At 41.0% G+C, this 15,204-nt stretch overlaps 1 protein-coding gene across 8 annotated transcripts in view; it reads left to right on the top strand.

Annotated features, from left to right (window-relative positions):
- The window catches only part of TTC7B (tetratricopeptide repeat domain 7B), a 237,889-nt gene that overhangs the window by 43,496 nt on the left and 179,189 nt on the right, over positions 1-15,204 (top strand). For all 8 annotated transcript variants that reach the window (XM_027120327.1, XM_027120321.1, XM_027120324.1 and 5 more), the window contains exon 4: positions 13,433-13,563. In XM_027120327.1, coding sequence (XP_026976128.1) covers positions 13,433-13,563 — 131 coding nt within the window. The remainder of the gene's footprint in view (positions 1-13,432; positions 13,564-15,204) is intronic.

Raw genomic sequence — 15,204 nt, 5'->3', positions numbered from 1 at the left:
AAATGTGGGAGTACGGGTGTGAGAAGGCGAGGAGCTGTGATGCCGTGGCCTGCTGGGGATCTGCTGTGTAAGCCTTCCGGAGCTGTTTATCTCGGGCACGGCACTCTCTTAGGCCTCTTCCCATCTAGATTTAACGGTTCTGCGGATGGTGGGAAGCTAGATGCTGCGTTGCATGTAGCCACTCATCTCAGGTTGCTAGTCAGAGCCTCCTGTTTATATTTAGATAGTGTAAGGAGAGTAAGAGCCCTTTTATTGCTGCTGACCCATATTCATATTTAACGTTGGTCGTGTTGATAGACTCCTCATTGGTTCTTTTTTGGGAAACGCGCAGAGACAGAGCCCAAAGAAAGTTTGGGGCCTTAGGTGAAGGTCCACTGAGGTGCTTGTACTTAGTTCTTCTGTGATACCATGTCTGTCTCAGTCACTGTACTCTTTACACTGTTTTGGAAATGTCTTTCTCCTGCATTCCACTAGGGGTGGGCCTTCTCAAGGGAGAAGACCATGTCCTGCTCCGTGAAGCCCAGCCGTGGTGCTTAGTGAGAATTTGTGGAATGGAGAAAGGGAAGGCACGTCTGTTCACTGGCCACTCTCATTCCTTGCTGTAGTCAGGGCTACACTTGGTACCGTAGGGACCCCTAAGGGTGATGAGTCCACTCTTCTTAGGAAAGAAACTAGAACCAAGACCAAAGTTTACATGGTGTCATGTATTAGCAAGGCTGAGGGTCTGTGCTAAGATGTTAACTATGCTTGATTCTGAGGGGTGGGGACATAGATGATTGTTACTGTCTTCTCGATGCTTTTCTGTATTTTATAGATACTCCTCAGAAAATTGAGCACGATTGCAGTTCCCCCCAGGAAAGGTGCTTGTTGATAATAGTAGTTGTTATTTATCAAGTACTTACTTTACTTGTAGCCAGGCACTGGACTAAACCTCATAATACTCGCTTAGAGCAAGTGCTGTTATTTTCATTTGCTTAATGAGGGAACAGAGGCCCCGAGATATCGAGGAAGTTGCTCAAAGTCACAGAGCTAGAAAATGGAGGAGAAGGGTTTGAATCCAAGTCTGTCTACTCCTGTATTTTCATGTATTTTCCATGTCCATGTATTTTCACTTCTTAATATCTTACCCAGCAGATTGGTAGTAGTAATAGGTGTCATTTTTAGCACAAAGATTACAAATAATATAACAAAACATAGGATTACCACCTGACCTACCAATTCTATTCCAGGTATATATCCAAGAGAATTGAAAGCATTTGTCCGTACAGAAACCAGTGCATGAATATTCATAGCAGCATGATTCAAAATACCCAAAAGGTGTAAACAACCCAAATGTTCATCAGCTGATGACTGGATAAGTAAAAAGTGTTATACCCATACCATGGAGTATTATGCAGCCATAAAAAAGAATGGAATATTTGGAACTAGATAGAGATGGAGGTTGTACAACATTGTGAATGTAGTAAATGTTGCTGAATTGTTCACTTTAAAATGGTTAATTTTATGTTATGTGAATTTCCCCTCAATTTAAAAAAAAGGGATGAAGCACTGATATATGCTACGATAGTATGTACCTTGAAAATATGCTGAGACAAAGAAGTCAGGCACAAAAGGTCGCATATTGTAGGATTCCATTTATGTGAAATATCCGGAATTGGCAAATCCAAAGAGACAGAAAGTGGGTTAGTGGTTTCCAGGGTCAGGGAGGAGGGGGGATGGGGGGCAAGGGCTAATGGGTAAGGTATTTCTTTTTGGGGTGATGAAAATGTCCCAGAATTAGCTAGTGGTGATGGTTCCACAACTGTGTGAATATACTAAAACCACTGAATTGTACACTTTAAACAGATGAATTTTATGGTATACGAATAATATGTCAATAAAGCTGATATTTAAAAAATATATAAAAAGAATATAGCAAAAGAATAAATGCTTCCTCCTGGAGACCTTCCAGCCTACTGTTCTGTAACGAGAATAGTGATATAGAGAATAATCCTGATAGTGGCTGGGTTTTGCGTGCTTACTGTGTGCCAGGCACTGTTTTAAGCACATAACATTTTACATATGAAGTCAGCTGTGGATTAGGAAGCAGGGAGTCTGGCTCCAAAGCCCACACTCTTAGCCACTATGCAGTACCGCTTTACACGTTAAAGACAGATAACTCCGAGATGTGAGAGGCTGAGAGCAAGAATTCAGACGGCAGAGGGTCTGCCACTTACTAGTTGTGTAATCTCGGGTGATTTACTTAACAGCTCAGAGCTCCAGTTCCCTCATCTCTGAAATGAGGATGATAGTGAATTCTCCCTCATTCCTGTGAAGGTTAGAAAAATTATTTTAAACTCTCAGGTGTCTGGCATGTAGCTAGCACTTGTTGCATGTTGTTATTACTAGTATATGGTTACTAAGTAGAGACTTTAAGAACATTAATTCAAATTATAAACTCTTATTTAGTGAGCATTTCAGGTTGAATTAGCATCTCATTTGCTCACAGAATTATAGAGCTGGCAGGGACACTGAAAGATCGTCTGCTGTAGCAGGTGAATGTCTGATTCAAGGCCTGGCATCTCCTTTTATAAGCAGTGTGTGTGTGTGCGCACGCGTGCGTGCGCGTGCATGTATGTATACGTGCACACTTCCTAAGAAGAATATGCTGACTCTGGAAGGAAGACAGCAATTTCTGAAAGCATCCAGAAGGGGCCAACTGTGCCTCCCAGCCCAGAGACCACTAAAAGCAGAGAAGCTCTGGATTGATGGGGTCTTCACAGGAGGTCTAGGCCACCCACCCCCCGCACTGGGTGGTTTCCGTTAGCATCCCCTCTCTACACCCTGTGTCGGGGCTTGTCTTGCACTGAGTTGAGTACATCTGACACCTCTGGGAGCCCGGCTGTTCTAGAGGTGAGAACACAGGACTAGCAATCTGGGGCTGCCTGTACCAGGACTTTGCTTTGAGACTCTTGACTCTCTTTTCCCCAGTTACTTTTCAGCCTTGGAAACTGAGATCCCTGGAAACTGTCTTACTGCCTTTGAAGTCCTTGCCACAGAGACATGGTATTGTAATGAGGTTTTTCTGGTACTTCCAGTTATAAACTGCCCTGTGGGTCATGTTACAGCAAGGCATCAGAGTGTACCTGGCCTGGGCCTGGCTTCAGAGATGCAGTTAAGATAAATGACAAAACAATGCCTAATGTTTTAGTACATAGTTCCTATAATTATATTTTATTGTGTTGCCTTTTATTGTGTTGCTTAACTTCATGAGAAATTAATTCCCTGTTCATTTTAAGGCGACTTAAAAAAATCCAAATATTTGCTTTGGCTTGTAGTCCTGCACAGTCATCCAGCTCAAGATGGTGTCCCAGTAGTTCAACCCTCATGGCTCAGATGAGGAGAAGAGGCCGGTGATCCCGGGACTTGCCTAGGGTGATGCAGCTCCTGGTGGGAGGGGAAACCACTGCCCTAAGCTCTGGACTCCGATTTCTATGCCTTTACCATTTGAAACTCATTTTTATGGTCACTGCTCTTATCAGATACCGAATATGCTGTCAGCAGCTCCCTGAGACAGGATATTATGAGCAGAGTTTTGTAGTTGGATAGACCAGGGGTCGAAACTTGGCTTTACCCTTTACTAGCTGTGGGACCCTAAGTTCAATCTTATCTATAAGGTTCTGTTAACACCTTCCTCGCCAGGGTGGCTGTGGGGATTTTAAGTGGTGCATGTCAAACCCCAGGCACAGTGCTGCGTGCTGAGTAGGGCCTTGACAAACGAACCTTTACTATTACGGAAACTGTGCAGCCTTACGCGCCCAGATCAGGCTCCTAGCTGAGGAATCTCAAGTTTAGACAATCCTGAAAGAATGTGGGGATGTTAACCCCTCAGTGATCGCTGGATTTATTTATTTATCTTTTTGGCAGTGAGATGTGTAGCTCTCCACTTGCTCAGCCAAACCTCCAGCCCTTGAGGAAAGAAAATGGAGCTCCCTTTCAGAGGTGACGAAACCTTGGTGTGGAAGGAAACAAGGGACGGAGAGTCCGGGTTGCCATATTATGTTGCATCTGTAAGATGCGCCTCAACAGAGTGATTCGGGGGCTGAACGCATTTGAACTTTTAAGTGTCCAGGGTCCTCAGCTGCCCCTCATTGACTGTTGTCCCCTCCCAACCATGATGTTCCACTGGTCCCTGACGGCTGCACAGCACTTTGCTTCCAGCAGTCCACCCTGCCTCAGACTCTTAGACCATCCATCACCTGGGGCAGGATACACTTGTCCCAGCTCAGGGGCTCCCTTGTAATCTCAGTTCTGGCCCTTGTGCAGACCTCCTGTTTCTTTTCCCACAAGTTTGGGAGGAGGGTAGTACCCATTAAACAGGCCCGAACAGGCTAATGCACATGGAAGAGCTTCGAAGCAGTCAAGTATGATCTAAATGACTTTATTATCATTAGTTTAGTTAAAAGATGTTGCCCTTCATAGAAAGGACCTTTCAGAATCAGAAGTGAGTCCATCTGTGGGAATTTCCCATGGGAAGGGAGATACATTTTGGGTCCAGTGGCTACTCAGCATTCTTTAAATCACAGCATGTAGTCAGCCACTTTTTCCACCCATGCTTTAAAGTTGGCCTTGATGATTGGTCATGGAGCACTTAGCGTCTACTCTTTTGTACACGGCTTTGATTTTGGAGATGCAGATCTTATTGAGATGTTTATTAGGCATCGCTCCCACACCAGCTATTTTTCAAGTCTGATTTTTATTTTTGTCATGCATTTCTCTGGAAAAAAAAGTAACCAAAAACATTACTGATGATAGCTTTCCAAACTGACAAGGCATTATCTGACATTTTAATGGGGGCCAATTTGGACTGTGACCTCAGAACTCTGCTTCTCAGATAGTGTCGATCCGATCCCAGACACTTGAAAATTGACAGTCTAGTCCAGAGGTCCTGTAAGCAGCTTTCGACAGAGAACTGCATGTTCTGGAACTGAGCTGCATAGCCACAAATTCACTGTGGTAAATCAAGACTCCGCTGTTGCTCTGAGATGTGCGTGGTGGCACATGGAATGAACGTCACAGCATTTGGGAGAAGGAAAGGAACAGTATTTACCCTTAAGGGCCTCCTACCCGAGAATGGACTCCTTGCCAAAGACCCATTTGCCAGCCAAGAGCTTAGGTGTTCACATAGCTACCTAATCAGAACGGGAATCCACAGAAAACACCAGTCTCTCCTCATGGTGGAGGATTAAGTTGTGTAGCTGCTTTGAATATTCTTACCAACTATGCATGGCCATGGATTGCAGCCCTAGATAAGTGGATTTCAGCTATTTCGGAATGTACAGTACAGATGATAGTCAAACTGTGTTGAACTGGATTTGCCTTTTCTTTGACTCAGTGGGCTTGTCAGGTCCCTGAGGGCCTTGGTCATCTTCATGAGCATTAGGGGTCAGAGTCCAGCCTGCAGTAGTATCAAGTGCCAAAGACTAGACCCATTTTTTCCTGGCCCTTTGACATACTCTGGAGAATTTGTTTTCTTTATATTAAGTCCCTGATACCGACTTGCACAGTATTTGGCTGCTTCTCATACAAGCAGAAGGCAGATTATGAAACAATTTATCTCTTTTTGTTGTTTTCTGGAGATTTTAATTTTGTACAAATGAGCACTTAAAGCACATTTAGGAAGCCCCAATCAAGTGCTTGCTTTTGAGTAGTTCCAGAGCTGTTCTACCAAATGGTGAATTTGTTCAGTTTATCTTGTATGCTCCTTCAGAGAAAATTTTAAGAGGTTGAAACAGAGTTCACACTGGAGAGAGGGTGCTTAATAATTTTTTTTTGCAACCATATAAACAACTTTGGCTCTAAAGGAAAGGGAGTGAATATTGAGCACTTAGGACTGGGGGGACATTAAAACAGTTATTATATCTATTCTTCATGTTCAAAAAGTTTAGTAGAGACATGGAAGTTAAAAATAGAACTGAATCTAATTTCTAGAGATGAAAACTACAATGTCTAAGATGAAAAATACACTGAATGTGATTAATGGCAGATTAGACATTGAAGAAAAGATTAGTGAACTTGAAGACGTAGCAATAGACACCATCTAGAATGAAACAGAGTGAAAACTTTTTTAAAAAGTGCAAAGAATATAAGTGAGTTGTGGGATAACTTCAAGTGGCCTAATATGTGTGTAATTGGAGTCCCCTAAGGAAGGGGAAGGGTAAAAAAAAAATTCTGAAGAAATAATGGCTGAATGTTTTTCAGATATTATGAAAACTATAAATCCTCAGATCCAGAAAGTTCAGTGAGGCCCAAGCACAAGAAACATGAAGAAAACTAAACCAAAGCACTTCATAACCCAAACTGCTCATGACCAGTAATAAAGAGAAAATCTTTAAAATAGCCAAAGGAAAGACACATTACATGCAGATGAATAAACATAAGGTGACAGCAGATTTGTTGTAAAAAAACATGCAAGTGAGAATACACAGAGGAACATCTTTAGTTCTAGGAGGGTGGAGGGCATGGGCGGGGGAAGCAACCTGTCAAGTGGATGAAAATGAAAATGTTCTCAAACATGAAGGTGGAATAAAGCCTTTTTCAGACAGACAGTAACTGAAAGACCTCATCATCAGCTGAACTACACTATAATAAATATTAAAGGAATCCCTTTAGGTAGAAGGAAATATGAATCTGCACAAAGGAACAAAGCACACTGGAAATCATAACTATATTAGAGCCTATATCAGTTTTTCCTCCTTATTAAAATGTCTTTAAAACATAATCCACCATTTCAATAAAAATAATCATCATGTAGCATTGGATTTATAATCTATGTAAAAGTATAATGTATATAATAAGAAGATATGGACTGGAAAGAGAGAAATGGAAGTATGTAATAGTAAAGGTGTTATGCTGTATGTGAATTAGTATAATATCATTTGACGTAGACTGTGATAAGTTAAACCTTCAAGCAACCACTGACAGCAATCCTTGGAGACTTCCATACCCTGTTTCAATAAATGATAGAACAAGTCAACAGATGATCAGTAAGGATACAGAAACGTTGCAACAACACAATCTACTCATTTTACCTAGTTGGCATTTATATGTCACTCCACCCAACAACAGAATACACATTCTTTTCAAGATTCTTACCAAGATTGACCATATTCCGGGCCAGAAACAAATTTCGACAAAATTAGAAGGGTTCAAATATGTTCTCTGACTTCTGTCAGAGATCCCCAAGACCACCCTCAGGTCAGTGATTCACTAGAAAGACTCACAGAACTCAGAAAAGCTATCATACTCATGGTTACAGTTTATTACAATAAAAAGCTACAGATTAAAATTAGTAAAGGCACATAAGGCAGAGTCCAGAAGGGACCACAAGATTTAAGTCATCTTCTCACAGTGGGGTGATATGGACAGCACTTAGTTCTCCCAGCAACGATGTGGGACAGCACTAATGGTGTACTGCCAGCCAGGGAAACTCGCTCAGGCCATCATGTCCACGGTTTGTATTGGGGGTCAGTCAAGAAGGTATAGAACTTAATTATTTGGTCTCTAGTCTCCCTAGAGGTCAAAGTGGTATAGTGTGGCCTAAGACCTACACTGTAAATCACATTCTAAGTATAACTAAATGGCGTGGCCTGAGGCCCCAGATGTACAAAGACACTCTTATCCGGTAGGATATTCCAAGGGCTTAGAGCTTTTCTCCCAGCTGATCAAAGGCCAGTCCTTTCTCTGGAATGTGCAGAGTTTGAACATCTCAAGCCTGTTTAGTCTTTACTGCATAGACCATAATGGAATTAATTTAGAAATCAATAACAGAAAGATCTTTGGACAATCCATGAGTGTTTGGAAACTAAATAACACAATTTTAAAGACGAAATCAAAAGTTAAATTAGAAAGTATTGTGAACTGAATAAAAATAAAAACATAACATATCAAAATTTGTATGATACTGCTAAAACTACTTGGTGAGAAATTTATCACACAAAGTGCATATATTAGAAAAGGAAAAAGGTCTCAGATGTATACTTTGGCTTCCACCCTAAGAAACTGGAAAAGGAAGAAAAAATTAAGTCCAGTGTATGCAGAGGAAAGGAAATAATAAAGATCAGAACAGAAATAAATGAAGTAGAAAACCGGAAAATAATAGAGAAAAATCAGTGAAACCAAAGTCAATGAAATCAAAAATCTCAATGAGAATTTCAACTGTTCAACCGATAAACTGTTAGACTGTTCAGGATGAAAATAGAGGACACAAACTGCCGACATCAGGAATGAGAGAGATGTCACCATTAGAGATTCTACAGATACTAAAAGGATCAGGGAGCATTATAAACAACACTATACCAATACATTTGACAACTCAGAAGAAATGGACAAACTACTTAAAAGATGTAAACTACCAAAGCTCACTTAAGAACAAAGAGATTATCTGAACAACCGTATATCAAAGAAATGGAATTTATAGTTAAAAAGCTTCCACACAGAAAACTCCAGGTCCAGATGGCTTTACTGGTAAATTCTACCAAACATTTAAGAACAAAATAGTAATTCTACACGAACTCTTCCAGGAAACTGAAGGGAGGAGAATACTTCTCAAGTCATTTTATGAGGTTAAGACTTACCCTAATCCCAAAACCAGACAGAGACATTACAAGGAATCTGTAGACAAATATTCCTCAGGAACATAGATGAAAAAATTCCAAGCAGAAATTTAACAAATCAAATCTAAAAATATAAAAAAAGGCTAATACATCATGGTCAATAGGGTTTATCTCAGGAAAGGAAGTTTGGTTTAATATTTGAAAATCAGTCGATTTAATTCACCAGATTAAATAAAAGAGAACAACCCATAGACACAGAAAAAGGATTTGAGGAAATCCAACATCCATTTTTGATATAAACTCTTAGCAAAATTGGTGTAGAAGGGATCTTCCTCAACCTAATAAAGGGCATCTATGAAAATCTGATAGTTAACATCAAACTTCATGTGAAAGACTAAGTGCTTTCTCCCTTAGGTCAGTAATAAGATAAGGATGTCTGCTCTTACCATTTCTATTCAGTGTTGTACTGGAGGTTCTTGACAGTGCAATAAGGCAATAAGGCAATAAATAGAAATAAAGGCATCCAGATTGGAGAGGGGGAAGTAAAACTGTCTTTATTTGCAAACAACATGATTGTGTAGAACTAATAAGTGAATTTAGCAAGGGTACAGAATATAAGATCACTATTCAAAAATCTATTGTATTTCTATATGTTAGCAATGAACAAAAGGAAATGAAAATTAAAACAATACCACTTACAACAGCATAATAAATATGAAATACTTAAATCTAACAAAAGGTTTGCAAGGCATGCACACTGAAAGCTACAAACCATTGCTCAGAGATGTAAAGAAGACCTACATAAATGAAGAGACATACTCTGTGCATAGGTCAGAAAACTCAATACTGATTTTAATAGACATTTCACCAAAGAAGATGTATGGATAACAAATAAGCACATGAAAAGTCAGTATCATTAGTCATTATGGAAATGCAAATCAAAACCACAATGAGATACCACTTCACACCTACTTAGATGGCTATAACAAAACAGTCAGACAAGAACAAGTATTGACAGGAATGTGGAGAAACTGGAATCCTCATAAGTTGCTGGTGGGAATGTAAAATGGTATAGCCACTTTGGAAAACAAGTGTTTTTTAAACAGTTAAAAGTGAATTTGTTATCTGACCCAACAATTCCACTTCTAGGTATTTACCCAAGAGAATTAAAAATATATGTTCACACAAGAAAATTATACCTGAATGTTCATAGCAGCATTATTCATAATAGCCAAAAAGGAAGCAACCCAAATGCCCATTACTGGCAAATGGACAGATAAAATGCACTATATCCATACAGCAGTAGAAAGAAATGGAGTATTGCTGTAACTTGGAGGAACATTGAAAACATTATGCTAAGTGAAAGAAGTTAGACACAAAAGACCAGATATTATATGATTCTGTTTTTATGAAGTGTCCAGAAAAGGTAAATCTACAGAGACAGAAAGCAGATTAACAGTTGCCTGAGGCTGGGGCTGAGAATAGAGATTGATTTGGGCAATCAATCATTTGATCATTTGGGGATGATGGAAATGTTCTTAAACTGGATTGTGTTGATGGTTGTACAACTCTATGAGTTTATTTAAAAAATGTTGAATTTTACTTAAAATGAGTGAATTTTATAGCATGTAAATTATCTCTCAGTAGAGCTATTTTTAAAAAATGATATACTGTATACTGGTAATCCAGACACATAATATTGGTGAAAGAATAGACCAAAAAAATCAGTGGAACAGAATAGAGAGCCCAGAAATAGACCTACTCGACTATAATCAACTGATTTTTGACAAAGGAGCAAAGGCAATTCAATGGGGAAAGGTAGTCTCTTCAACAAATAGTGCTGGAACAAACGAACATACACGTGCCACATATATATATATATATATGTGTATATATATATATGTGTATATATATATATATATATATATATAGACAAAAACCTTATAACTTTCACAAATATCAACTCAAAATGGATTGTAGACCTAAATGTAAAATGCCAAACTATAAAACTTCTGGAAGATACCATAGGAGAAAACCTAGGTGACCTTGGATTTAGCAGTGGCGTTTTAGAGACCACACCAAAAGCACAATCCTTGAAATAAAAAATTGATAGGTTGGACTTTATTAAAACTAACAACTTCTGTTCTGTGAAAGACACTGTTAAGAGAATGAAAAGTCACAGACTGCGAGAAAATATTTACAGAATAGATATCTGATAAAGGACACGTATCCAAAATATACAAAGAACTCAAAAGTCAACAGTAAGAAAACAAACAACTGAATCGAAAAAAGGGCAAAAGATCTGACCAGACGTTTCACCAAAGAAGGTATACAGGTGGCAAATAAGCGTAAGAAAAGATCAATATCATATGCCATTAGGGAACTGCAAGTTAAAACAACAGTGAGACACCCCTATACATACTAGAATGACTAAAATTCAAAAAACTGATAACACCAAGTGTTGACAAGGATGCTGAATAGTAGGAACTCTCATTCATTGCTGGCGGGAATGCAAAATAGTACAGCCACTTTGGAAGACAGTTTAGTAGTTCCTTATAAAGCTAAAAATAAGATCTGATAGAAAAACCCAAACAAAATTTTTGGCCAACCCAATAATATTTATTCTTACAAAGCTATCTGTAAATTAAATATATTTATTTAGCTATTTCTTACAAACACATTCTCACCATACAATCCACCAGTTCCCCTTCTTGGTATTTACCCAATTGAGTTGAAGTCTATGTCCACACAAAAACCTGCACGTGAATGTTTATAGTAGCTTTCTTCATAATTGCCAAAACTTGTAAGCAACCGTGGTGCCTTTAAATAATGAATAAATGGAATGTTATTTAACGACAAAAGGAAGTTAGCTATCTGCCTACAAAAAGACATGAAGGAAGCTTAAAAGCATATTTCTACGTGAACGAAGCCAATCTGAAAAGGCTACCTACTGGATGATTGCAATTATATGATATTCTGGACAAAGCAAAACTGTAGAGACAGTAAAAAGATTAGTGGTTGCCACGGGTTCAGGAGGAGGGCTAGAGGGATAGAGCACAATTTTAGGGCAGTGAGTCAATTCTGTACGATGCTGTGATGGTGGATACATGACACCATGCATTTGTTAAAACTCATAGAACTTCACAACCCTAAGTGTGAACCCTAATGTAAACGATGGACTTTAGTTAGTAAAAAGTAAGAGTCAATAAAAACAAAAGAAATCATGATGAAACATTAAAAAAGCGCAACCTCAATATAGCTGTTAAACAGTAACAAAATCTTTGGCCGATCCGCACCTTCTGTGACAACGTGGTCACCTCTGAGCTCCCCGGCACACTGTCCTCAGCTGTGGGCTCCCTGTGGATGGAAGTGGTTTCTCCTTCCCATGCAGTACGACCACCTCCTATCACCTTCTACAGCCTGGAGGGACTGTCACAGTTTGATAAGAGCACCTTGGAGGAGGCCCTTCTCAGAGTGATGCATGGGAGGCTCTGGGTCACTTGCTGGCGTTTGGTGTGTTTGGTCCCCTCTGCGGTGGTGTCTGCTCTGAAAGCCAGCAGCTCACTTGACAGGTGTTGCTTGGGAGGCCCCAGACCTGGGTTCTCATTCCTGCTGTGCTGTTAACTGCCTGTCAGATTTTGGGCAAGTCGCTTACTTTACCATGATGGCTCTCAGCTTCTTCGTCTATAAAATGAGTGGCTTTCCCAGGGACCTCTCTGGCCCCTTCCAGCTGCAGAGCCGGACTGTGTCCGCATTGAAGCTTCTCGCACCCTCGTGCGTGGAGTGAACGTGTGCAGTGTGTGTTTCCCGGTACCCCAGGGCACTTGACACAGCAGAAACCCTCCCCGCGGGGCTCCCTCTCTGCCTCCAATTGCAGGCGGGGACCTGGAGCCCGACGTGCCCCAGCCTGGTTGCCCAGAGCAGGGGCTGAGGTTGGTGCTCGGTTTACACAACAGCTGCTCCTCTCAGCATTGTTGTTTCTCAGTCTTTCATGCTTTCATATCCCGTCCCAGCCCTGAACTCTCTCTTGGCAAAGAGTAACCCCTCCATCTCCCAAGATGTGCCCACACAGCAATGTTCTGGGTGTTTTCTTGGCCTGGAACTGAGAGGTGGCTTGGGGTGTTGTCATCACTACAGAACTCTAGGGCTGAGAGTTGGAAGATTTTCCTGGTAACTGAGGCTCCTGAGAGCATTTAGAAATGTTTTGTGTTCAATCGGTTAAGTGTACATCATGGGACAGAAGATACTCTGTACCTAGTATTGTGCTGTGAGCCTACCTGTACTTACTTTAAAAAATTCTTTAAGGACCTTGAGACATACTTGAATGAGAAGCTCTGTTAGATCTGAATGGAATCATGGTGAAGTACCCGATCAAATTCTCAACCTGGATATCAAAGTCAAATGGTGCTTTCTGTATATATAGGGGCCTCCTTCATCTGAAACTTATGGATATTCTTTTTGGTACTCCATTTTGCTGTTCCCTTTTGTCCTTAAAGAGAGAGGGCAGAGTATCTGCTTCTCTAATATTATCTGGCCCTCTAGAGCAATATTAAAAAATTAAGCCCCATGGGGCTTCCCTGGAGGCGCAGTGGTTGAGAGTCTGCCTGCCGATGCAGGGGACACGGGTTCGTGCCCCGGTCCGGGAAGATCCCACGTGCCGCGGAGCGGCTGGGCCTGTGAGCCATGGCCGCTGAGCCTGTGCGTCTGGAGCCTGTGCTCTGCAGCGGGAGAGGCCACAGCGGTGAGAGGCCCGCGTACCGCAAAAAAAAAAAAAAAAAAAAAATTAAGCCCCATGAAAAACAACTTACCCAGTTTTTGTATGTTGATTTTTTTTTTAGGACTTTGTTTAGAGAAGTTGCCTATTTCTTCTTCTACCAGTAATCTCCTTGTGGATCGGGAACAGGATGTCATCACGTGTTATGAGAAGGCAGGGGACATTGCACTCCTGTACCTCCAAGAGATAGAAAGGGTAAGTGAGGACCATGTGTTCGTTCAGTTGATAAGTTTTTAAAATTTCAAATCAGATCTCACAGAACTGTGGTCAGCCTCTGGAAGCCTTCAGCTTGTCTGTCTCTGGGTGCAAAGCTTTGCTTCTGTTCTTTAATGCTATGGAGAATATGGTGGTAAATTGGTGGTAAATAAAGGTGGCACCTTGTGAAAATAGATGGATCAATGTTTGGGAAGCATTTTAACATCCTCTGAGCAGAAATGACACTATGCATCTGTTTATACCCTCAGTGCCCCGAAGCTGGCTACTCATTCCTGTTCTCATGGGCAAAACAGGTTGAGCTTCCTTTGTACTTGTGTGGATTCTGTACCAACGCAGGGTACATCTGGAGTTTGGGAGGCTTTACCTCAATGGTCATGCCAAAGGGCTGCTGGGGACTCTCAACCAACCTGCTTGGAGCAGGCTGTGTTCCTTGAGACCATCTGGGTTTTCTCCCAGCAGTCAGTGGTTTGCCTCTGCTGTGGGGAATGAAACCAGAAGCTGATCAGAGGGCCATCTGAGGAGAGAACGAGTGAGCAAGGCACCCTGAGCTCACGCCCTCAGACAGAGGACGTTGAAGGCTGGATGAGGCTGGGGAGCTTGGGCAATTTGTCTGTTCAGAAGGATCGCTGTCTTTGGCTCTGCTCTTCACTAAGTTACCTCCTTCACTTCTCAGCGTTAATTTTCCTGTCTGTAAAAGGAGCATAATAATGGTTCCTACTTCATGGAGTTCTTGTGGGCATTGTAAAAGGTCGTTTAAATAAAGGCATTTAGCCCAGATTCAGAAACGAATTGGATTCTTGGTAATTGACACTTATTTTTACTAAAAACAATAGCTCCTAGTCAAGTCTGCCCCTTGCAGAGCTTCCTGGTGTTCTAACCAAGGCTGGATCCTGATATTTCCCCTTTCGGACCCAGAGGTGCATCCTGTGAGATTGTTTAAAATGAGTAGAAGTTCTGTGAGACTTTTTGAAAATGGTCAGAATCTTGTTTCCCATCAACTTATGGGTTCTCTGTTTCCTTAAGGATTGGAATAGAGAGGGACTACCAAAGTCTTGATAGTTTTTGTTATTTTATAAGTGTACAGACTGGAAGTAGTTTCTTTCATAGAAATCTTTTTGTAGTGTGTTGATGTGGGTGGCAAGGATCAGAATTACCTTTCAAGAGCAGGGAGAGTAGGGTGAGAGCCACAGAGAAGAGGGGGAGAGGATGATGGGAGTGGTGTCTGGCCTGGCCCATACCAGAATGGTTTATACATCATGGTTCACGATATCCAGGAATTCAGGAATATATTTGGCTGTCTTGCCAAAATGTTGTTCTATGAGAAAGGAATTATTTGTTATTCAGAACTGATGGTACGATCTTTAGAGAAATGGTCATGCAGCTTGATTTTAAAATCTGCATGATTTTCTTTGTCTACCTCCCTGATGGCCAGTGCTGGGCAGCTGAGAAGTCTGCTTATGCCAGCTAAGCTGTTCTTGTGGACCCCACAGTCCTTGCCACTTAGAGGACCTTATTTTGCATTTTACTCTCTGTTGTCACGCTGGGGCTGCCTTCTCCTGGCTGGGAGAAAGGAGGTTCATGTGTTATGTGTGTCTTTAATGATGTGGGAATTGGCAGATC

This window comes from Aethalodelphis obliquidens, unplaced genomic scaffold (assembly GCF_003676395.1).
Source record: "Aethalodelphis obliquidens isolate GAN/ISIS:26980383/991018 unplaced genomic scaffold, ASM367639v1 scaffold21, whole genome shotgun sequence".
Lineage (NCBI taxonomy): Eukaryota > Metazoa > Chordata > Mammalia > Artiodactyla > Delphinidae > Aethalodelphis > Aethalodelphis obliquidens.
The sequence above is the reverse complement of the archived record's forward strand: the minus strand, read 5'-3'. Positions and strand labels throughout refer to the sequence as shown.